A 25,930-nucleotide genomic window follows, 5' to 3' on the forward strand; every position below is an offset into this window, starting at 1 on the left:
TGTAAGTGTTAATAGAACAACCACACACAAAGACACGCAGGAAAATGCACACGCATCAACACAGATACTTGTGAAGTCGATGCATGTGGCCGTGTTGAGCTGCTGGGGCTACTTACTGGATAAGAAACTTGTCTCACAGTGTCAAGGAACCCGTTTCACGTACATCAGTCCTTTAAATCTGTAAACTAGGGCTTCCCAAACGGTGTGTGTGGAGCTAGTGTGTGTGGAGAGAGAGTGAGTGAGTGAGTGAAAATAGCAGATCTACAAGCACACAACGCTTGTAGATCGTCTATTTTCACAATTTGGTCAAGGTTTGACTAGTTTTCATAGTATAGTTTGTTGATTACTTTTGATGCCATAATCTGGGGACCCCCCAAAATCATGTGGGGACCCCCCTGGGGCTCCCGACCCACAGGTTGAGAACCACTACCCTCGCTTACCAAGTCACCAGAATACCCTCCCTGATGCCAGGACTACTACAACCTCCACAGGACTTGAATCCACTTACCGTGACTCGTATTGACCCTGCTTTTCCATGGGCCGAAGTCTCTTCTTGATGATTGGCAGTTTGGAGGTGTCGATCACCTTAGTCTCTCCACTGCTGTAGGTGAACTCCAGGGTGCCGTTCCACTCCCCCTGAGCCTTGCACACAACGGCGCCCGTTTGGTTGTGCTTCACCTCTGCCGTCACTCTGTGAGGAATTAACAAACATAGTTAAAGATGACAAAAAGGGAGAGAGGGAGACAAATAATTAGAAACAGACCAACAGAAACAGAACACAATAGGAGGCATCTTGGCCCCTCAACCTGGCATCCCTATTTTGGGCATGTAATTATAGGTGACATTTGGCAGAAATGTTAAGATATAGCAAAAATAGCAGATTAACCACATTAAAAGAGCACTTCACCCATTTTCAACCTTATCTTCATATAATAGGTCATCTACTAATGCTCAGTATAAGATGACACCATTTCTTTCTATTCAGTCTGTGTCTCAGAGGAGGGCTGTGGAGAGTTCAGAAACCTGCCTACAGTACCAGTGACATCAAATATTTTTGATTTTGTATTAATACAAGAACAATGGCTTCTATTTAAGCATGCTAACTTTCCAAGAAGAGAAAGGCTTTAGTTTCTATCAGCTTGGAATCCCCTTCGATGACGTCACTGGCAGGCAGGTTTCTGAACTGTCCATATAATAGCCACCGATGAGACTGTGTGTTGACAGTAATTGTGCCATCTTATAATGATTAGTGAGGTCCTATTAATTGAGGATAAGTGCTCCTTTAACTCTAACCCTAAATTTTGCACATTTTCGAAAACGCTCAAGGTTTATCGATAAAAAAAATGTTTTCTTAAAAAGAAAAAATGCTAAACTAGCCCCTCTACAAGCTCACATCGGCTTGCGACACGTTGTGATCAGCTGCACTGGTTATTCGTCGTACGACAAAGTATAAAGGGCTCAAGTACCTACTGTACCTGTGTACTTTCCCTCCATAGAAGGGTTTGGTGTGGAAGGTGACGGTGGCAGCGTAGCCGCTCTTGGCACAGCTGATGGTGACCTTGCCTCCCAGCTCCACCCAGGGCACGGTCAGGATGGAGCGAGCGTAGGCACAGGGCAACGTGAACACGTACTCCTCGTCATGTTCTAACAGATACAGCGTACCTGAGACACAGACAGACAGACAGACAGACAGACAGACAGACAGACAGACAGACAGTGGTACAGTGTTAATTTCGTCGACTACCTTTTTTCACTGACGAGACCTAAACAAAAACTAAACTAGAAAAAGTGCTCCTCGGAGCACAGGTCTCCGCCAGGTCAGGTAGGCTATTGTGGCCTCCTGGTGGCGCTATAATAGGCCAACGCGAAAAGGGTGCCATTTCTTCTGAGGCCTTGCACGACAATCGGACACTGACTGCATTCATGATTTGAGGCATTTTGTTAAAAACATGTGTTTCGCTAAATTAGACCTGTTGGTAGCGCTATAACAGGCCAATGTTAAAAGGGTGACATTTGTTCCTCAACATAGTGTGAAAAGTTTGAGAGCAATTGGACGGTGCGTTCATGATTTGCGGAATTTTGTTCAAAACATGCCAATAATGCAAACTTTTGATGTCAATCTTAGTCTTAAAATAATGTGTTTTACATAAGTCGGCCTCCTGGTGGCGCTATAATGGGCAGATGTGAAAAATGCAGGGCAAAGGTTTTTCGTTGACCTCTAGGGAGTGTGCATACAAAGTTTTACACAGATCGGTGCAATTATAGGTAAAAACACAAATCGGCCTGTTATAGTGCCACCATGAGGCTGATTTAAAACATTTCAAATGGTAGTTCTTCCTCAGCCTAATGAGAATGTGCGTGCAAAATTTCACGGAAATTGCATGCTGTGTTCATGATTTGAGGCATTTTGTTCAAAACGGAGCACTCCTGCAAACTTTGGAAGACATTTTTAGCTAATCAGGATGGAATATGAGAAATCTGAAAGACCCGTTTCGTTTAATGACTATAGAGATACTGTGTACCGATTTGCGTGATCTTTGGACAAAATCTGTAGGAGTACTGTCAAAAAATATGTTTTGCACAAATCGGCCTCCTGGTGGCGCTATAAATGGCCCATGAGAAAAATTTGGGGCAAAGGTTCTGAATTGGCATCCAGGGAGTGTGTGTGCACAGTTTCGCTGCGATCAAGGCAACGGTGGCAGATATTAGCTGGTCACAGACGGACGGACGGACGGACGGACGGACGGACACACGGACGGACGGACGGGGTGGAAAACATACTCTCTCGCCATGCCTTTCGGCCTGGCGGAGACAATAAAAACTAAGCTGTAATGACTAAATCTATAGCAATCAACAAATAAAAAACTAGACTAAAATGTTAGAGAGGGACTAGTGGAGCAGAGATTCAGTAGAGATTCTGTCGTGCTCCGAAAATAGCCGATCTACAAGCTCACAACGCTCGGCACACAGTAAGTGTAAATCAGGCACGGCGGTCACAGAGGAGAGAGCATGAAGAGGTAGTGTACAAAATCCACCCCCTCTCAAGTTGAGAGTGGGTGGATTGGAGTTCACAATCATGTCACTTAGTGGTGGGCGGGGCCCAAATCTGAGCGTAGTTTGGTTCAGCTGGGGTGGGCCTATATAAACTCAGGTTGAACCAGCAGACAAACATTTTGTCTGTCTAGAGATTCACTGCAAGAAATCACAGCTATGTGAGCACTTCCGATGCATTATAAGTAAGTTTGTTTTCTGTTATTAGACTTATGTTCCTTGGTTTAATTTGTTTGATAGACACTTATGCTGATCTGTTTATGCTTTCTGTTTGTTTAAGTTACTGATTGTTTCTGTCTTTCACTCCTGTTTAGTTAAATCATCATCACCACCATATCATCATCATCATCATCACATGTGTTGTACCAACTGGCAATAAAACCACTTTCAACTATCAATCCTGGTCTGGTCCAACTGCTCTTGTCGGCATACTGGTGTTGGGGTGAATAATTTAGCCATTCAGTGAAATCTCTACCAGAGATACAGACATTTTACAGGTAGTTTGACACCATTTCAGATGAACCACTTTCAACCTGGCGTACATATTTTGGTCATGTCATTATAGACGGAAATTGACAGAAATGTTTAGAGATAGCGAAGACAGCTGATCTACAATTTAGATTAAGCACTTTGAACCTGGTGTCCCTATTTTGGGCATGTCATTATAGATGACATGCCTAGAGGAACAGGAGAACTCCACAAAGATCTACCAGGTTCAGTTTTATTGTGTTCCAGGTCCAATTGTGTCTGCTCATCTCTTCCACTTTCACTTGTTTATCCTGTATCCTGTATAAGAGTTCTCTATCCAGATTGGCTAAAAGTGGTATCCAGACCTGAAAATATACTGTTGCTGTCGGCAGTTTTATTTTGTGTGTAAATGAATGCGCTATTTCATCATACAAGAGTGTCGCACAAAAGTAGCAGAGCTACAAGCTCACAACGCAATGTGTTGTGAGCTTGTAGAACGGATATTTTCACTGTTTTTAAATGTTTTTAAAATAATAATAAAAAAGGTTTCCACCCAACATGTAACAAACTATATTTTGTGTTTACTAGAGCTGGAGAGACAGGGAGACCCGTCTCTCTAGTTACCGAACAAACTCTCTATAGCAATGATTACTGATTGTACTTCAGCAATTAACTAATTACAAATATTATAGGACCCTGATAATAACATAATTAGTACAATGTAATGTACTGTATCTCTCAGAAATTATAAATTACTGTCACATTAACAAATTAATTATGTTCACTACCAGCTGTGACTGTGGTGGAAAGTAACTAAGTACATGTACTCAAGTACTGTACTTACAGTAAGCACCATTTGATGTATTTTTACTTTACTGGAGTATTTCCAATTTTCAATACTTTTACTTTACTCCACTACATCTCAGAGGCAAATATTGTACTTTTCTATAATCATTTGAAAACCTTAGTTACTAGTTACTTTGTAAAACATACATTAACTAATTCAGCCATGGATATTTGAAAATAACCGATCTACACGCTCACAACGCGTCGCTTTGCGATGTGAAATGGGATACTGTGAATAATGAGTACTTTTACTTTTAGTACTTAAGTATCTTTTGACGTCAATACTTTTGTACTTTTACTCAAGTCAATTTTGGATACCGGACTTTTACTTTATTGTAACATAGTATTTCTACGATGTGGTATTGGTACTTTTACTTAAGTACAAAACGTGAGTAGGCCTTCTTCTTCCACCACTGCTAACACCACATAGTCCACACACACACTCTCTTACACACGCATGCACACACACACACACACACACACACACACACACACACACACACACACACACACACACACACACACACACACTCAATCCATATGACGGTAAACATTAATTGTTCTCTGCCTGAGTCATTAGCATATTGTACATCACCACTCAGGGGGTGAGGAGCACTACTAATTAATGCTTAATGCTGCCCTAATTACAGCTAGGCTTAATTGGCTCACAGCTCAGGCTACTGCACTAGTGCTGCTTTCTCTGCTCTCCTTCTCCATTCTCTTTCTCTTGTTCTGTCTGTGTGTGTCCGTCTGTCTGTCTGTCTGTCTGTCTGTCTCACACACATACACTGTGCATGCATGCACAGCACGTACGCACTCACACTCACACACTTACTATGCTTTTGCATAGATAAACACATAAGACATGCAAAATACATTCACAACCCTCTGTTGTACGTTATTACATTATTCATTCTCTATCTCCTTCCTTCTCACTCAATCTCTCGCTGACTTCAAACCAAACAAACACACGCACACATGCACACGCACATGCACACATGCACACGCACATACACACACACACACACACTCCCAAAGCTGTGAACAGCTGGTGAGTGTTTGACGGTGATACTTGCACCAGTTAGCATTGTGTGCCTGAGGTGGACTTACTTAATTTAGTAGCATGACAACTGGATTATAGGTGCACAAACTGACATTCTCATGAACACACATTTTACACTTAAAGGGGAATACCACTCATTTTCAACATTGAACCATGTCATAATATACCTTATAGCTGTTGAGTGGAAATAAGAAAAAAAGAACTAGAGAACTGGAGAATGGATTGTTGGGGTCATGTGATCAGTGACATACGGAAGGTGTACTCTTTGGCCCGCCCCCTAGGCTGCCTCATTCACTAGAATGGGGAATCTCACTTCCAGTTGAAAGAGTCTGACTTGAACATAAGGTTAATACTTGTTAGAGCATTTTCAGTACAATGTCTAGTGAAATGTGATTTATAACAATATGCCTTTATAAACTACTACAAGTCACACTGTTTCAGCTGGAAGTGAGCAGCCTAGAGGGTGGGCCAAAGAGTACACCTTCCGTGTGTCACTGATCACATGACCCCAACAATCGATTCTCCAGTTCTAGGCAACATAGAAGGGGGGGGGGGGCTTTTTTTAATTTCCACACAACAGGTATGGACCTCTAAGGTATATTATGACATGGTTCAATGTTGAAAATGAGTGGTATTCCCCTTTAACTTAACACAATTCAGCACAAATAATACAAGGTGTAGACTAAAACACATTCTACCGCGTGGTTTTGATCAAAGTAAAATATTATGCCATTGTAATCTGCATAGCATAGGAAAAAAACAACTAAAACAAGCAATGATTGGCATTGTTAACTCCAGTATCTCACACTGAATTCAGTGAACCGAGGATACTCGGTCTAACGGGAACGAGTCTTGTTTCAGCGAACACTGTCTTCAAATCTATTAATCACCCTGAGATGTAAGCCCATTCCTGGATGCCTGCCAGGCAATTAAATGCTACATTCGATTTTGATGTGATTACTTTGGATTAAGACATAGCATTAAAACCCTAAATACAATTAAAAACCTCCTAATTACGCCGTTGGAACATGGCAGATTTAATCAGTAACTTGTCAATTATGAATGATGAACATCACAGACGGCATCTGGTTTAGCATCAGTCTGAGACAATGTGTCATCATGCCTACATAGACAGCTTCATGTCTTCATAATATACATTTGACTGACACATAACGTCTCAGGTTGACCTTCCTTTTGTAAGATAAATTGCATTAAGACACCCTTTGAAACAAAACAAAAAAGTTTAATGTTTTGTATATTCTCTTGTACTGTATGTGCCCTTAATATACATGCAAACATCATCCAGAAGACTACTACGGATAGGGTATGCTTTATTCCTCTAGACCAAGGCTTCCCAAACTGGAAGTCGGGACCCCCAGGGGGATCCCCAAATTATTTTGGGGGGTCCCCATATGATTAGCTTGATGTGCAACATTATTTTCTCACTCAACAGTAAACTAACCAACATACAGTATAAGTGTGTATACAGGGTATCTGCACATTTCTAAAGTTACAATTTAAGGACTTTTAAGACCAAATAGGCCAAATTGTCAAATATTACGTAAGATAGAGGCAAATATTGTGAAAATAGCCGATCTACAAGCTCACCACGCCTTGGAGTCAAACTAAATGTAATGCCTACAAGTCCAAGTGCTTGTCAGGGTGGGGGGTCTCCAGTGTCATTTCAGATTTTTGCGCTTGTACATCTGCTATTTTAGATTTTTTTTTTTTTATCTTGAAAGTGTGAGAACCTACTGATTTAGAAGGCATTTGTAGAATCGGCCTCAGGTCTTTTAAGGAATAAACGCATGCTTACCTTCCCCGACCATGGAGACTCCAACGGACATGCCCATGAACTTGCTCTTGGTCCACACATGAGTGTTGAGACACGTCCGCCTCTCTTTGCATTCGTAGTAGAATCCCGACACGGGCGGGTGGTGGGACACCTGCTCGGCCACGAAGCGAACGCGGAAGCAGTCTGAGCCGCCGCCGCCCTCTGACGCGGCGGGGACAGAGTTGGGACCGCCGGTCGAGCTGTTGTTCCTGAGAGGCCGCACGCGGTCACGGGGCACCTGCCAGGAGCACCGGAAGTTCTCCCCCAGGATGGGGTTGTAGGGCTTCTTGGCCACGGCGCCCTTGCGTCCCTCGTGGAACGCCGTCAGGTAGTACTCCACGAAGCGCACAATGCGCTCCTCCGGCGTGGAGCCGGAGGTGATGGAGAGGAACATGTCCGGGTGGGCCATGAAGTTGGCGTACATCTCCAACAGGGAGCGCTTCTCCAGGATGAAGGTGGGGAGCACCACCTGAGAGTTGGGGACGAGAGAGGTAGAAAGTGAGGAGAAGGAGGGAGAGAGAGAGAGACAGAGGAATAAACAAAAGTGTACATTTGCTGAGCAATTTCTTTACTGAAAGTGGATAGAGCGTTCCGTCCGTTTCACTAGTCTATCAGGAAAAGTAATCATTTCAATCAGAGATCTGTAACTGTAAGTTAATGTAAGTGTAATGCACTGAAGGAATATTTATCAAGCAAGACCATTGTCTTTTATTTTGTAGAATAGAACAGACGTAACTGTTCTAAAAGTACAAATGTTCACGTTGCTCGGGATGATAGAGCATTAAGAAAGTGTGTGTATAAATTAAATCATCTGCCAGGATTTCTATCAAAGTTTATAATAAGAGAGTTATAAAACAAGCTTGTAACAGGTTACATGAACTCAATAAACCCATTACGAAACCAACATGTCCATCCGCTGCCTTCTGTCCTTTACATTAAGCCTTTCAATGGACCTTCGTCAGAGAGTCAGATTGGCATCGATTTTTCTCACGCGATGTGAGAAAAAAAATCTCGCGATGCGACGCGTTGTGAGCTGGTTTGTAAAAGTACAGAAAATTGGAAATACTCCAATTAAGTAAAAATACCTCAAAACTGTACCTACTGTAAGTACAGTACTTGAGTAAATGTACTTGGTTGCTTTACACCACTGGGTGGACGGAATGATTGGTCAGATGCGTACATTTTCTTTTTCCATTCCATGAAGAGATGCATGTACGTGTTTTGTTGCCTGCCTAGAGTGTAACACGAGAGCCTGTTTCAGAGAGCATGAGGTGCCAGGTGCTGCTCTCATTGGGTCAGCACATTCCCCATGCTAATGAGAGCATCACTGTGGGCTCACTGATCTGAGAGAGCGAGAGCACAGTGTGAGAACACAGTGATGCTAACACACAATGCAATCATGACTGAGCACTGTGGGACCGCTGATTAACAATTACCCCCCCCCCCCCCCCCCCACACACACACACACACACACACACACACACACACACACACACACACACACACACACACACACACACACACACACACACACGCACAAACACACAAAATAAACATGCTCTGAAAATGCTTAATAAACACACAGGGATAATAGAAGAGAAGAGAAAGGAGAAATGTAAGTGCATGTACAGTAAGCTTTTTTTGTTTTTTTTTATGTATTTCTTTTAAATGATTTGATTTCAGTTATGAAATACCTTCAGAATTATGTTTTTTTGAAAATTGGAATTTTTTAAACTTTTGAAATCATATAGATTTTTCTAGATTTCTATATAAAACAAAAAGTAAAATATAATTACATTAAAAAAGATCTAAACATTTTCTATGATGTCATCCGTGCATCATATGATCCAGGTGCAGTGATTGTGCAGGCAGTAGTGGGCGGGGCTGGGCAGCTGTACGGTCAGAGAGGAGACCACTGAATAAGTGATGTCTCTTTTTTAAGTTAAAAGATTGATAGTGTGTTAGAGTCAGCATTATGACCCTCCCCTACTTGCTCAGTCAGTATAGAGTACACCAAGCAGTGGTGGAAAAAGTACTCAAATGTTTTACTTAAAGGACGACTTCACCACTTTTCAACATATCTTCATATAATAGGTCCTCACCAATGCTCATGATAAAATGATTTAAAAAAAATCTACTTGGTCTGTGTCTCATAGGAGGGCTGTGGACAGTCCAGAAACCCGTCTACCAGTGACATCATCGTTAGGCAGGATTTTTTCCCCATAAAGATTACAATTTTTTTATTCTGATTTTTATTAAGGCGAGAACAATGGGATCTATTATTGCATTGCAACTTTCCAGGAATGCAAAGCCTGCAGTTTCTATTAGCTTGGATTCCCCATCGATGATGTCACCGGTAGACGGGTTTCTGAACTGTCTACAGCCCTCCTCTGAGACACAGACTGATTAGAAAAAGATTGTACCATTTTATCATGAGCATTAGTGAGGACCTATTATATGAAGATATGTTGAAAAGTGGTGAAGTCGTCCTTTAAGTAAAAGTACCAATACCGCAATGTAGAAACACTCTGTTACAAGAAAAAGTCTGTTATTCAAAATTGAGTTGAGTAAAAGTACAAAAGTATTGGTATCAAAATGTACTTAAAGTACCAAAAGTAGAAAGTACTCATTATGCAGAATGTCCCATTTCACAAGTTTTCAAATATATAAAATGTATTCAAATCTTTTGAAAATAGCCGATCTACAAGCTCACAATGCGTCGCATGGCAACGCATTGTGAGCTTGTATAATATTTGCATCTGAGATGTAGTGGAGTAGAAGTAAAAGTAAAATTATAAATACTGAAAAGAGTAAAAAATACCTCAAAATTGTACTGAAGTACGGTACTTGTGTAAATGTACTTATAGTTACTTTACACCACTGTACTATGCACTATACAAACTGACTGGGCAATAAATAGGCGTACCATTACATTTTATAACAGTACCATGATCGTTTCTCACATGCCTATTATGTAAAAAAAAATCTGCTAAGCTATAGCCTCCTATTAGGTAAACAGCTAGATCCTCAGTGTTCATTTAGCTCTTATCCACTTGAACCCCCGTATCCATATTCTGGGGGGAACATTAGCCAAAAATAGCAGACCTACAAGTTCACAATGCATCGCGTTGTTGCAACTCAGGTCTGTTTTACAAGTATAGAGCGTTTAACCCATTCAATCCGGGAACGCATCTGTGTCATTTTAGATGGCTATTAAAAAAAAGCAGCTCTACAAGCTCATAGCGCAGCACCGAGTGCCATGCTATGAGCTTGTAGCTCTGCAATTTTTTTAAAATCATGAACATTTGTGCAAATCTTAGAATATATATATTTTAACGATTTTTAAATGTTTTGTTCCAGGGCCCCACCACCCGGATTGAATGGGTCATGGTTAACTCAGGAGTTAAAATCAGCACTGAGATTTTTGTCTGTGTGTCAGAAGCAGGTTGTTACCCGTGTGAGGTCCATGCCCAGTTTGAGCTGTGACAGCAGGTGAAGGATGATGCTCCGCTGGTCATCCAGGACCCCCAGGTCCTCCTCCTCATTGTCCTCTGTGTCTGTGGTCTCCTCACTGGGGTCCACAAGCTCTGGGCTGCTCACCTGGCCCTGGCCCTGACCCTGACCCTGCTGCTGCTGCTGCTGGGGACACAAACCAGCAGGAAAATGGATAATAATTAGGGATGTCCGATTTTATCGGCCTCCCGATATTATCGGCCGATATTAGCATAAAAATTGATATCGGGAAAATATCGGTATCGGTTTTTGAATTTTTTTTTTTTTTTTTTTTTTTTTTTTTTTTTGCTTTATAAATAAGTTACAGGAGTTCTTACTGTATATGGTGTGTGTGATATGAAATTTGAGCTTACCCTAATCTCAGTAATCCCCGCATATATCGGTATCGGTTGATATCGGTATCGGTAATTAAGAGTTGGACAATATCGGTATATCGGTTATCGGTAAAAAAAGCCAATATCGGACAACCCTAATAATAATAATAATAATAATAATAATAATAATAATCAGAAGATTATCATATAGAGCACCGAAGTCTGACGTCACTACCGCTAGAGGGCGCTGTTCCACTGGTTCGTGGCTTTATTTATTTGTGTTGAAATCCCCATTGGAGAATCTAGATCACGTCATATAAGAACTGTGTTCCAAACATAAACACACCACTCTGCCATTTCTGTCAGGGGGTGGCTCTGCATCGTTTATGATATTCTTTCATATTTGATATCGGCTATTTTTGGTGAAGGGATTTGGTGTAGAGGGACAAAAGGAAGGGGACCAAGTGTAGACCCCTGGTGGACGAAGTATATAGGGTTTAAGATTTTTTTTAAACCATACATTCATCACTATATTTGTGTTATTGTCTTGTCTTGATACACTGTCTGACAGATTATTTTTCCCGAACACAATATAAAACTTTGCAGATTAAAGATTAGAACTTTTTCTGCTGCTGGTGAGTAAACCTTCGGAGTGCAACAAGAACCAAGTAGACACACTGAGACGTTCACAGTCATTTATTCATACTGTATAAGGACACTTCAGTTGGTCACTTGACTCTGTTCTTTGCCATTCTGTAGCGTGAAATTGGGACAGTGGTTTATTTATTTATTTTCGATATTTAAAGGACTTTTCAGACAAGAAGCGACTGATGTGCGTAGTAATTCATCTTCAATGAGAGGCGAGCGGGCAGGTAGGGAGGAGCGGGCAATCTGACAGGCGGAGCGACAAGCATGCGCACTCCCGTGAAACTGTCGCGTTCGTGTTCGTTTCACACACACGCCCGCCCAGCTGGATTGTGGTAAACTTTTATCCCCAGCAGGACAATGATTTGACACAACTGAAGCAGGTGTAGATCACCTGTTGTTTACTCATGGATTGATTGTCTGTCTGTGTGTTCACATACAGTAAGAAGCGCAGTGTGACCCTGCTGATCCAAACGAGAACGCAGGCGTTGTGTCGCTCCCCGTTTGTATCTCTGTGCGCACCTAAATCTAACACACACCCATTATACATGTTATTTAAGCTGCATTGCTTACTAGTGTCTTGGAATTCGGGATCAATCAGTAATCAATGAGGCAATAGGAGTCAAAGATAATATTCTAAGTGGTGATGGTTATGCTTTAATTTACATGATGTCATGGGGAGAAGTACGTTAGACACACACAGTCTGACACAGATCGGTGGTAATTAAGGTACAGCAGTTCTGCCTATGAGCATGGGGCTCAAACCATAGTTATACTGGCTGGACAAGCTGAACCAACAGATAGGCTGTAACATAAGCACTATCTATCAGGCCAAACTGAGACATCTTGGCTGCTACAGGCTACCAATTATCATGTCATATCATAATGTATTATATAAGTACTATAAGTCATCATCATCTGTTTTTACGTCCGGAGACCCCTGTCCAGGACGCGAGTATTGTTTCCGTAATAGTAGGGGCGTGAGCCGCGGCTTGTGATTGGCTGAGGCGGGGGTAGGGAGCGCGCCACTGTGTTAACTTGGACCGCACGCGAGGCGGTGTAGACATGTCGGAGGTACCGAAAGTATGAAGCAGACTTTGCAACGTTCGGCACAGAGACTCGCTCGCTTTAGCTCGCTCGGCGGTGCCTCTCATGGCTCAAGTCTGCGCGCCTCTGTCGAAAACAAGCGCTCCCTTATGTCTCGCCTCCTATGGAAACAATAATAGCCAAACAGGCTTCAGATGCGCCTCCTCAGGAGACTTAACTCAGATCTGAACCCATTTGATTTGGCAGCGGAACTGGAGTTCAAACCCACAACCTTCCGCAAAAAAGGGGACCGCATGGCAGTGAAACACTCCCATGCGGTCAGTTCTTTGGCCTCATCCTGACATGCGTAGCTCATGTTTTATGTCACTGTCCCACTGCTTACAGAACACTTTCAACTGCAAATTGCCACGATAGTTGATTATCTGCTTGCTGTAGGTGTGCAGCTATTGGTCAACTAGGTTATCACCCCCCTGAGTCTTGGATATAATAACTCTTTCCTTCTCTTTAGCATCGATTCCTTCGACACAGTGTTCACTTAACTCTGAAATGGGTCAGTGTTTGCACTTTCAGAGTTAGATGAACACTGGATTTTCCCCTCTTCTGTCTCCTGTTTTACCTATTTACTGCACCGTGCATAGTCAGCTGGAGCGTGAAATGAACCTGCCGACTGGAGGAACAGAGCAGAATGGAATCTCCTCCTTCTCTGCCCCGGCACCTTCAGTAACATTACAACACAACAGTCCCAACCTGTTCTGGATCAGGGATCACTTGAAAATCTGAAAAGCTTTGGCGGCCCACCCATCTGGCAGCTGAAAGCCGTGCTTGGATCAATGGAACTAACATAGTATACTTTAAGTTCCTAACCTTTTTTTACATTTGTTATTTTATGTCATATTATCATTCAAATCAAATCTTAATGTTTATTATTTGGGGGCCCACTTACAATATCCTCACGGCCCACCAGTGGCCCCTGGCCCACAAGTTGGGAATCATTGCGACGGAAGATCTGGATAAACTCTATGTCAGTGGTGTGTTCTACCGTGTTATGCTATATACGTAGCATGACGTGCAGAATCTTTTGGGGAAAAAAGCGTAGCCCTCTTCTAACCATTTCCTCCATTGACCACGCACGAGCGTAACCACGACCACGTGCATGACGAGCATATCGTATGCCCTCCGGAAAAACCTAGAACACAAGACTGCTCTATGTCATCAACATTTTAAACTTGAGCATTCGTTTGGATCTGAATCTTTTAATGCGCGTCATACAGTTTTAAATCTCCCAGGCTTAGCCTGCCGGCTGATCTTTCATTGAGATTGAGATTGTTATCAGTCACAACATCATCAAACAATTCACATGAAAGCAGAAAAATGATTTTAAGATGGAGATAAAGGATCCAATATTACAACACTACAGCCCCAACAACAGGATATTACAACACTATAGTTTAGCCGTAGTCAGTGGTGTAAAGTAACTAAGTACATTTACTTGAGTACTGTACTTAAGTACAATTTTGAGGTATTTGTACTTGAGTATTTCCAATTTCCAATACTTCTACTTCTACTCCACTATACATCTCGGATCCAAATACTGAACTTTTACTCCACAACATTTATTTGAAAACTTTACTTACTAGTTACGTTGTGGATTTTGATTATTCTTACAAAACCTACAGTAACCACTTCAGCTCTGCATACATTTTGGCCATTTGAAAATAGCCGATCTACAAGCTCACAATGCGTCGCGATGTGACGCATTGTGAGCTTGTAGATCTGCTATTTTCAAAATATTGTTATACATTTGAAAACTTGAAACGGGTTCTGCCTAATGAGTACTTTTACTTTTGGTACTTTTTTATGCCAATACATTTGTACTTTTACTCAAGTGAATTTTGAATTCCAGACTTTTACTTGTAACGGAGTATTTCTATATTGCTGTATTGATACTTTTACTTAAGTAAAGCAATTGAGTACTTTCTCCACCACTGGCCGCAGTGATTGCTTACACGTGATCATACTGCCTCAACCTGTCCGTCCATCCACTCCTTCCTGCCTCGCAGCACTCTGGAGGAGCTACTATAGCTAACGTTAGCTAATGTGTTTGGACCCTTTATTCAGCAGTAGCTGAGGCGAAAGAGAGCCATACACTCATTGTTCCTAATACATAATGTAAGGAAGCAGCTCTGAAGCACAAAGCCCCAAAGCATTGAGTGCATTGAAAAGGAATAAGCGCCTCTCTATAACCCCCCCCCCACACACACACACACACACACACACACACACACACACACACACACACACACACGCACACACGCACACACGCACACACGCACACACACACACACACACACACACACACGTGTGTCATTCTCTCTCTCTCTCTCTCTCCAGTATGTCTTTTTCTCCTCGCTTTTGCACTTTACCTCTATCACCCCCCCCCCCACACAGATACACACACACACACACACACACACACACACACACACACACACACACACACACACACACACACACACAGCGACTACATCAGGTAAATGAGTATTTGCACAAACGGGTGGGCATGTATTCCCGACTTGCATCGTTCCTAACTTGCGTGGCGCCTGAGTATATTTGGTTAATTTAACTTCAAAGGCTCAAACAAATCACGAGGGAATCTGTATGTTTTATTTGACCTTGTTCTTTGACAATACTTTTTGGACAGAGCCATGTCCTCTATAGAGGCCCCTCAATGTGGGTGTGATTGGATACTGCAATCATGACATGCTGTATGGCATTTTCTTGGGTAAGAAATCGGCACCGCCCACAAATTTGTGAAGGCAATTACAGGGAAACGGTATGGAGTATCAAAACCCTGTTTGATGGTCAGTGCCATGACCGCCAAACAATGGCGGGTAGTCAAATTGTCGTAAAATCTAGACGGTTGGAAATGGGCGGGGCCTATGTGGGGAGTTGCGTCATGATCCAAGGACTCCTGGGGGAAAATGTTTGATTGTATGACCTACGGTTCAAGAGTTACAGGCCAAAACGTGAAGTGGCCTGCTAGCACCACCATGAATCATGATTTGAATCATTTGGGTTTGAAGTTCTTCCTTGGCCTACTGGGAGTGTCAGTGTGTGTGCAAAATGTCACGCTGATCGTTCCAGCGGTGCCGGAGATTAGCTGCTCACAGAGAGACGTACAGACAGACGCACAGACGTACAGACAGACAGACAGACAGACAGACAGACAGACAGACTCACAGAATCACAGGGGCGAAAACACAATCCTGCGATTCCTGCCTAATAACCTGAGCTGGATGGACAATGTTTTTTTTTTTTTAAAGCGGGAGCTTGTAAGCTAACTAACAGCTGTTTCTCTGATGATCAGGGCACAAACTGGACGTTCTCACAGTGTTCGGAACGTTCAGGGCAGCTGTGTTATTGTTTACACCGGAACAATGTTCATGCAATCTTTGTATCTTTGAACAACTGCAGGAGTTTTCTGAGCCCAAGCCACCCTTAGCAGGCACCCTAGCAGGCACTATGTTGTTGTTCCTTAGAGATAAATGGGACATCTTGGGCTTCAGCTCAGTGCTTGCCGTGCCCCCCGTACTCGCTGGTCTGCTTCCAGCGCTCTCTGCTCTGCGGTCACACCACCCTGCAGTTATGTGACTGTCTGATACAGCTGAATATTTCATACTCCACACCGCCTCCTCCTCCTCCCTTACTATGCAGCACAGATTAACAGTGGTGGAAAAAGTACTGACAGTTTTTACTTAAGTAAAAGTATCAATACCACAATGTAGAAGTAGTCTGTTACAAGTAAAAGGCCTCTGTTCAAAATGTTACTTGAGTAAAAGTACAAAAGTATTGGCATCAAAATATACTTAAAGTACCAAAAGTACTAAAATGTTTGAAAATACAAGCTCACACATCTACAAGCTCCCAACGCGTCACGATGTAGTGGAGTAGAAGTAAAAGTACAGAAAATTGGAAATACTCCTGTAAAGTAAAAATACCTCAAAAGTGTACTTAAGTAGAGTACTTGAGAAAAATGTACTCAAGCATTACATTTAATGTACTTAGTTACTTTCCACCTCTGACTATGCAGTACAGATTAAGTATAGTGGAAGCAGAGTTTGATTATAGTAATGATGAAAGGATGGCAAGGCTAAAGAGATGACTATAATTGTAATTGTAAGTAATTAAACGTGGAGGTAATGAAGATACTAAGTGCTGGATGAAAGCCAGTACAGAGCGGATGAGGATAAAATGTCTTGAGGACCTGAGATCTTCAACAACTGTCCTCTTTTAGCAGGCTTAAGACCTCTATTCTCTCAAGTTATTTTACATAAGACAAATGTACAAATTTCTCTTAAACCTCATCTTCTATGTTCAGTTCAATAGTAGCAAGCATTGCAATAAGCATCATAGTGGGTTGTCGCAGTTGCAACAGTGTAACAGTAACGGGTTGAAAGTTGTAAAAGTTTTAGTAAGTCCCACACAGACAATATGTGATCTATGTTCAAGGGACTGGTGGCTTTGTGTGCACATAAACAAACACATAAATATGCACAGCTACATCAGAGCATGCTCTCAGCCTTCCAGGCTCCTTGGACAGACCCTTTCTCCACACTGCTGTCCATGTGTAGAACAGCCTTCCAGAGCATGGTGTCAGATCCATCACAGAAAATGCAGAGCTCATAGACAGCTCCTGACCAGCCCTCTCACTGACTGTAGAGCTGCAGTGAGCCATCATCGGCCAAGTTGATAAAATTATATTCTCTGACTTGGCTATTGTTCATATTGCATTAAAAACAAAAACAGAACTCTCTATTTTGATTAATCAATCACCATGCATACAGACACCACACCCACTCACTACATTTTGACTTGAGACACTTGATTTTAAACTAAGGCATACACCATCAGCACATGATTGGTGAGCATTTTGTTATGTTGTCCGAAGTTACGGGCAAAACAAACAAACAAAAAACACACACACACACACACACACACACACACACACACACACACACACACACACACACACACACACACACACACACACACACACACACACACACACACACACACACACACACACACACACACACACACAAGCGCACGTGTGCACACACACGCACACACGCAAACAAACACACAAATTCTTCTCATATCCTATAGTTCGGTCAGATAACTTGTGTATAAATTCAAAAACATAAAATGTTTAATGTTAATACCAAATAGTGAATATATTCTGCTATGTAATGCTCAACACAATTAGAGGACCACCATTTTAAGAGCAGGGAGATAAATCACAAACCCGCCCAGGGGAAAACAGTGGTGATGGTGGGTGCAAAGAAGTACATACCCACCTTCAGTGTGTGTCAGCAAGAGGAGCAACAATGGAACCAGGTGAGTTTAAATAAGCAGACAAATTGGTCGGCTGCTTGACAGGTCCCAGTTACATAACACACATAGTTGCCTGTGTGCATGTGACTCCTCGAGTGTATCTGCCTGAACTAGCACACAAAACTAGACACCATTTACCTGTGGCTGCAGTAATCTCATCTCACATACTTTTGAACTTTTACTCAAGTACATTTTGAATTCCAGACTTTTACTTGTGACAGAGTATTTCTACAATGCAGTATTGATACTTTTACTTAAGTAAGAAATGTGAGTACTTTTTCCACCACTGCATCTCATAATAAATGATATGCACCAGTTGACTCTCAACGTGGGGTCCGGGGACCCCCAATGGCTCCTTGAGGGGGTTCCAGGGGGGTTCCCAGATAAATAATTGACAGCTATAGGAACCAAATGATCCTCACAGGATGAGTTAAACTAGCACTGAGGATTTTACAGTGTAGATGGGTGTCCCAGAGGTAAGAATCGTGTCTAAATGGGGTTCAACGTGACCTAAATGCATAATCAAAAAGGTTGTGAATCACTGATGTGCACCAGAAGGAGATGACAGCTCCAAGTGGATCAGTGCATGTGTAATAGTTGTTCTGTAATCTTATAATTCCTTCAGTATAATGCTCAGCATAACTAAAGTACTCTGTCTGTGAACAGACACCAAAGGCATTTTTGAACTATGATGTAATGTAAAAAATACACTTTTTGAACTATAAACATAGTAACAATAACTTTGGACACATATTGTACACTGTATATCGTACTTTTGCACACACACCGCCTCACACGCATTTCCCTCACACATTAAGGTGAGTAAAGCTCACATATTAGCTCCGTATAACGCTATCGATGAATACAAATTAACATTGTTATGGAGGAGATAATAAATCATCATTGGTGGTACTAAATAAAAAGTTTACTTGAGTAAAAGAACAAAAGTATTGGTATCAAAATATACTTAAAGTACCAAAAGTAAAAATACTAAAATAGTAACCTAGGAATAAAATAGGTCTAAAGTGGTTAATGTATATTTTATAATGTAATCATTTATATCTGCAAAGTAACTAGTAACTAAGGTTTTCAAATAATTAATGGAGTAAAAGTGCAATATTTGCCTCTGAGATGTAATGGAGTAGAAGTAAGACAATTGGAAATACTCCAGTAAAGTAAAAGCACCTCAAAATTGTACTTAAGTACAGTACTTGAGTACTTCCATATTTAGTAGTTCCATATTTGTCACCCATGTTCTGTCCCTATCGAAATGAGCTGGGACATCTAGTTTCATTTGATTTGAACTAGAATCTATATGTTTCTTATTTTACTTGGAACCTTGAAATTAATGCTGGGGATTAAATAAAAAACGTATTGTAAGTCGCTTTGGATAAGAGCGTCTGCTAAATGCCAAAATTTGAAATTGTCTTATGTGAATACATTTACCATAAAACGCTTCTAACCCTTCCCTGCAATGTTTTCTTTCACTTGATTTCACCAAGTCCCTGCTTACAACACTAGACACTGATAACCTGCATGATGACTCCCTGTCATATCTCAGCTACAGTACAATGACAGAAGAATGTCACAACTGTGAAGTACTTTGGTTTGGATCACTGGTGAATATATATCGCCAAAGAACTTCACATGCTGATTTTATCCAAAGGGGGGCAAAGATTTCCCTCAGCAAACACAACAGCAAACACACTATTCTCTCGTGCTCTGTTATATAACACTAGAGTTTCGGGGGGCTACGCCCCCCTCAACCCCAGCCGCGCACGGGGCCCAGCGTGGCCGTGTGTATATTGGGGGACCCAAATCGGCGGAGTGAAAGTGTGGAAAAGTTTTTTTGGAAAAGGAATAAATTTGAAGAAATAATATTTGTTATGTTTCAGGGGGTCCACAGGGGGTCCGCGGAGCCCCTGATGGTCCACTGACCCCCTGTGGAGTGTTGGGACGCGCGGGGACACCCCTGGAACATTGCGGACCATTTCGGGTTTTTTTTTTTTTTCATGAAGGTGGTTGCTTGTTTCTGGCGCAGGCTGTGCAAACCTGGCAACCCAGCGCATGCTGCCGCACGTTTAAGTGGCGTCGCGTCATGAGGGTCAGTGGGGCCGTGGCTCGGTCAGTGAAGACCCTGTAGTGCGGATGATATGTGGCATAGAGGGGCAGATTGTAAATCCACAGAGGAAACATCCGTGGGCTACCATTGGTTCAGCGATGTGTGCGGTGGCCCTGCGGCCCCTCCTCCTCCACCAATGTGCAGTAGTGAGAGCCCTGACGTCACAACAATTGGAGCGATGGGCACTGCACTGTGGTTGGTTAGGGTACACCTAGGGCCCAGGTAGAACCCAGTTAAAGCCTGCATGGGCAAACCCAGTTAGGACCCGCCTTGGTCCCACATAAACATGGCTAGTTGGGGCCCACCTAAGGGCCAGGTAGAAGCTACTTATAGCCTGCATGGGCATCGCAGTTGGGACTGAAGTGGATGCCGCTGACATTGCTGACATGGGGTCCATATGGTTTAGCCCACCTTGAAACCATATGGGAACTACGCTGGCATGCTGGCTGTAATGCAAACGCTGCATCATACCTGCAGTGTGTAGTTTGATGTTGTGTGTGTAGCAGATGTACCTGCAGTGTGTAGATCAATGTCCATAGGAAAGTCAATGGCCAGCAGTGTTTTTTTTCCCCAGCAGAGTTTCTAGTGTCTCTGTGTCTCTCTGGAAGAGGTTGCACATGAACTCTGCAGCCGCACTGAGGCGCTCCAACACAAACACTCTGACATTAAGCTGCTTCACACAACAAACATCAGCACCACGCTGCTGTTTGTCCAAAAGACACAACATGTCCTCTCCCACCGACGTCATGTGTTCATTTATCGACAGCCGTACAGACTCCTTTTGACACATTTTACGTCGTTTATGCAGCTCTCACTGACTCTCCACATCGGGCTGTTATTTTGCTGCGATCAAGTCAACGATGTGAGAGATTAGCTATCACAGACGGACGGACAGGGGGTGAAACATAGTCTTGCGCCATGCCTTTCGGCCTGGCGGAGACAATAAAAAACCGAAAGTAAAGGAAATGGCCATTTCTGCAACAGAAGTAGTCAATAAACTATGCTATGAAAACATGGGCCACATTGGCAAAGAATGGAAGAAAGAGGCAATCATGTAGAAAATAGCCGATCTCCAAGCGTACAAAGCCTGTCAACGTGAGGCGTTTCGAGCTTGTAGATCGGCTATTTTCACAATATTTACTTGTGGAACGGAGTCAAACAGAATGGGGGGGGGCCAGATCAAGTACGTGTATTTGGGGGGGGGGGGGCGGCGTGAAAGGGTTGATAAACACTGCTCTAATCGGAGCGAAAGTATCTGAAATTACTACATGACCATAATGCAGCGTAACATGCGTTGCACGGGGCGGTCCTGCCATTACGTTAGTTACTGTAGTTGCTGTGGAGCGACATAGTTCTCCAGAAGACACACACAAACATACACCATCTACAATGGACGAACTGAGCAGCAATATAGACATTCACCACACGAACGTGCATTGTTGACAAAGTGATTGCACAGCCGCTGCAGGCATGACAACCAGGTTAGCGTTAGCGACATGGCAGCTATCACAGCGCCCTGTCCGTCGTGCTGCAACTGCCTGTGATGGCTACAGCAGTAACAGCAAGCTGTCTGCAATGCCATTGTCTGGAGACTGCTCTTAGCGTGACACGACCAATGAGAGTGAGCGCTGTAGTTGTTGCTAAGATACGGTGGCGTCTCTGCCCCATAGCTTGTAGATCTCTCACACATGATTGGCGTAGGCTGCGTTGCCAGGTCTGACTGTGTGTCTAAGCAATGGTCGGCTTATTTTTGTGCGCCTTTGGGCTCGTTTGCATTGTGCGCACGGCAGCGCTTGTTTAGCGTACGTCAGCGCGACGTGGCAACGGCCGTGGCAACGTGAAAGGTGATTGGCTGGTGAAAAGAAACACCCGACGTTACACCAGAAATGGTGCCTGGAGAAAATGGTGACCAAAAAAAAAGTTTGGAAAAAAAGGAAAAAAAACCCGCAGCGGCTGGCTGCAGTTGTGGTGATGAGGTCGTGCGCACGGTAAACGGTACGAAGCTGTCTCCCCTTCCGTTTTGTCCGACATTTGGTGAGTAGAATTAATTATGTTGCGCGGTGGAAACGGTGTAGTGAGCAGTGAGATGTCCCCTACGCGAGGCGTAAATTCATCGCGGCCGCCGTGGCGAGTCAGTAGGCGACATGTGGTCTGGCGGTGCGTTGTTTAGTCGATAACAGAGCTGTGGGGTGTCATCACCGAGGGTGCGGAAGTTGCTCGCCATTTATATAGTTAGATACATAATACATAATTATATGCATTAATAATGTGCATGCTCTCACACACAAACACGTACGCACGCATCTACAAGCTCAAACCGTGTTTTGAGCTCATGGATCTGCTATTTTTGCTACTTTTGCGTGAAACTGTAGTATGATGAAGTAGGGCATTAATTTATTAAAAATTATATAAAAAGTACTACTTCATAAGAGAGGATAGCGTTGCTGTCGGGCAGAAACCTCTTATCTCCCTATTTTAACTTTGTGTTAAACGCATCACGTTTCGAGCTTGTATATCTGCTACTTTTGCATTTTTTTATTTGAATCCTGAAAAGTAACAGTTTTGGACATGTGAGGTTTCCACCCGACAGAGAAGATAGTTGGTTCTCTATTATCAGTGAGAATAAGAACGGGGTACAGCATGTAGAGTAAAAGTTATATCATTAAAGGGTCCTGGCCATGTTTCTCGGCAGAAGAACAAAACTTATTTCCTGAGTCATAAACACAGACTTCCTCTTCTCTCTTTCACCCTCAGTTTTTATGTATGCGTTCAATTACTGTCCTCCTGTTTCAGGAAGTATACCATTAACTGTGTAAAAGTTATTTTACCATCATGCACACTCCACACACACATGCGCGTGTGCACACACACGCACACGCACACACACACACACACACACACACACACACACACACACACACACACACACACACACACACACACACACACACACACACACACACACACACATATGATCAACCACTCTCCTTTCTCTTCACCCTGCAGACACAAACTCAAAAAAGTGATTACTCTTCCTCTCTCCATCTCCACCCCCCCCCCTGTCTCTCTGTGTTCTCTTCCTCACTCAGCTAAACTACCTGGTTAAGAGTTGCTGACCCTAACCAAAAATACACATTTATTAACACACACACACACGCGCGCGCATGCCCGCACACACACGTACACCAGCACACACACACACACACACACACACACACACACACACACACACACACACACACACACACACACACACACACACACACACACACACACACACACACACACACACACACACACACACACACACACACACACACACACACACACACACACACACACACACATAGAGAGTAATCCCCATGCAGTATATCAAACACAAGTCTGTTGGCAACTCACATTGCTGGGCTGGCAGGCCACCACTGTTGGCTTGCTGTGAGTCCTGGTGGATTTCATGTCCACCATCCAGAGAAACAAAGATGGAGAGAGAGAGACACACGCAGCAGCACGGAACAATCCCAACTAAAGTCCTAGTGATGTGACTACACTTCTACTAAGTGACGGCCAGGGGACGAGGGGAGGGTGATAGAGAGACAGGGAGGTGTGAGAGACATTGAGTACAATGAGGATGGAGCAGAACTAGGAAGAAAGGTGAAGTGAGAAGAGAGAGCAAAAGAAAAAGAGGGAGAAAGAGATGGAAAGAAAGAGAGAGGGAGAGAGCAGCTTGCTTTACTTCTGATAGGCAGATTAGCAGTGATGCTGACAATGTCCTCTATCTGTCCGTCCGTCCATCCCTCCCTCTCACTGTCAGTCCCGCCCCCTCCCACACACACACACACACACACACACACACACACACACACACACACACACACACACGTGCTATCAGCAGCCCACCCAGCTTCAGAGACACCGCCTACATTTAATCCCTCCCTCAACTCTCCTCATCCCCTCCCACCCCTTCGCTCTCAGTCCTCATGCCCTCCTTCCTTCACTCTATTTTATCTCTCGTGCTTTCTCTCCCTCCATTTCTCTCTCCCTCCTTCCCTACCCCCATCCCCATTACATGTAGTTCAAATCCTTTTTTCCTCTGTCCTTTTCTCTCTCTCTCTCTCTCTCTCTCTCTCTCTCGCTGTATTTGATTCTACTCCCCCCGTTCCTGCAAACGTTTCCATCCCCCATCATCCATTGCTCCTTCGGCCTCCGTCTTCCCGTATGCAGATGACACCGTGGTGCCGTCTGTTTAATTACCACCATGGAATAATATACTCTAGTATGCAGATGAGAGCTTGGTGCAGCGCTTAAATGGGCTTTTATTCTCCCTGCACTTCTGCCACACGTGCACAATTCTTCATTTGGCTTTGATAGGTTTTGTGCTTAGATTTGCACTTGTTTTAAAGGATAATTCCATGTTATCCCTTTATGCAAAATCACTCATTAAATGCAAAGCAAAGTGTTAACGGGGGATTTGTACTGAAACTTGTACACTATGACTCTTTCATTTTGCCATAACCACAGTACCAGAGTATTTTCATTCAAGGATCATCTAACTGTGGAACGAGAACAGACACATGTACATTCCCTGCTCACTAACGCAATTAATAATTCAAGAAGACTCGCTGAAATAAACATGGTGTAAAAGTGTGAATGGATGTGTGCAGAGTAGTATTCCAGGATCACCCGGTTCTCCTGAACGCCATGGGAGCACCACATGGTCCAGACTCCAGAAGTGTTTTTCAACAATTAACTATGAACCCATGAATGTGGGCCCTGCCACCATGGCTATGTACTGAAGTTAAGGCAAAGGATCACTTTATTGAGACGTTTGGTTCCTCACAGGATCTTCATCAGGTCAGTATATATACTGACCATACTGACCTGATGAAGATCCTGTGAGGATCCGTGAAATTTCACAAGCACATTCCCACTAGGCCGAGGAAAAAATGCCACCCTTTTCACATTGGCCTGTTATAGCGCCACCAGCAGGTCTAATTTAGCAAAACACATTTTTTGAACAAAATGCCTCAAGTCATGAATGCAGTGTCCGATTGCCGTGAAAGGCCTAAGAAGAAATGCCACCCTTTTCACATTGGCCTATTATAGCGCCACCAGGAGGCCACAATAAGTACCTGACCTAGCTGAGACCTGTGCTCCGAGGAGCACTTTTTCTAGTCATTACTACTTTAGCAGACGCTCTTAACCTAGAGCGACTGGACATTGAATGTAGATGTCACCAGATGTATCGGTAGGCAGAGAGCTCCGATTGTCTCGCTACGCAAGACTAGACTCTTTCAAGCATCACTGGACTAAATAATTCTGAGTTTATGGAAAATGTCTAAAATAAACCCACTACCTAAAAAGCCAAATCCCTCTGAATCAAGTTATACTGTAGACTGGTAGCTTTAACTTCAATAGTCATGATGTCATGAGTGAATTGTTTTATCTCAGTTAAAGTCTGAAACCAATGGTCACATGGATGCTTTACAGTTTCAGTTTACTTTTTAGTTTCAAGAGGGCTGTGTAGGATGCAACAGTAACACCTGCAAACACTTGTAAACACCATCATCTTATGTATGTATGCATGCTGATTTCTCATCTGCCTTTAATACTGTCCAGTCAGATCTATTGACAGT

The 25,930-nt window shown here is 43.0% G+C and overlaps 1 protein-coding gene across 1 annotated transcript in view; it reads right to left on the reverse strand.

Annotated features, from left to right (window-relative positions):
• Window positions 1–23,762, reverse strand: part of LOC311041829 (oxysterol-binding protein-related protein 10-like) — a gene marked incomplete at its 5' end in the record, with an annotated part of 37,379 nt that extends 13,617 nt beyond the window's left edge. Inside the window, 5 exons of the mRNA XM_084052314.1 lie at window positions 509–691; window positions 1,476–1,662; window positions 7,245–7,731; window positions 10,716–10,901; window positions 23,697–23,762. Of these exons, the coding sequence (XP_083908440.1) occupies window positions 509–691; window positions 1,476–1,662; window positions 7,245–7,731; window positions 10,716–10,901; window positions 23,697–23,762 (1,109 nt within the window). The remainder of the gene's footprint in view (window positions 1–508; window positions 692–1,475; window positions 1,663–7,244; window positions 7,732–10,715; window positions 10,902–23,696) is intronic.
• Window positions 23,763–25,930: the final 2,168 nt, after the last annotated feature.

Source organism: Gymnoscopelus microlampas, assembly GCF_963454915.1.
Source record: "Gymnoscopelus microlampas genome assembly, chromosome: 3".
Taxonomy (NCBI): Eukaryota; Metazoa; Chordata; class Actinopteri; order Myctophiformes; family Myctophidae; genus Gymnoscopelus; species Gymnoscopelus microlampas.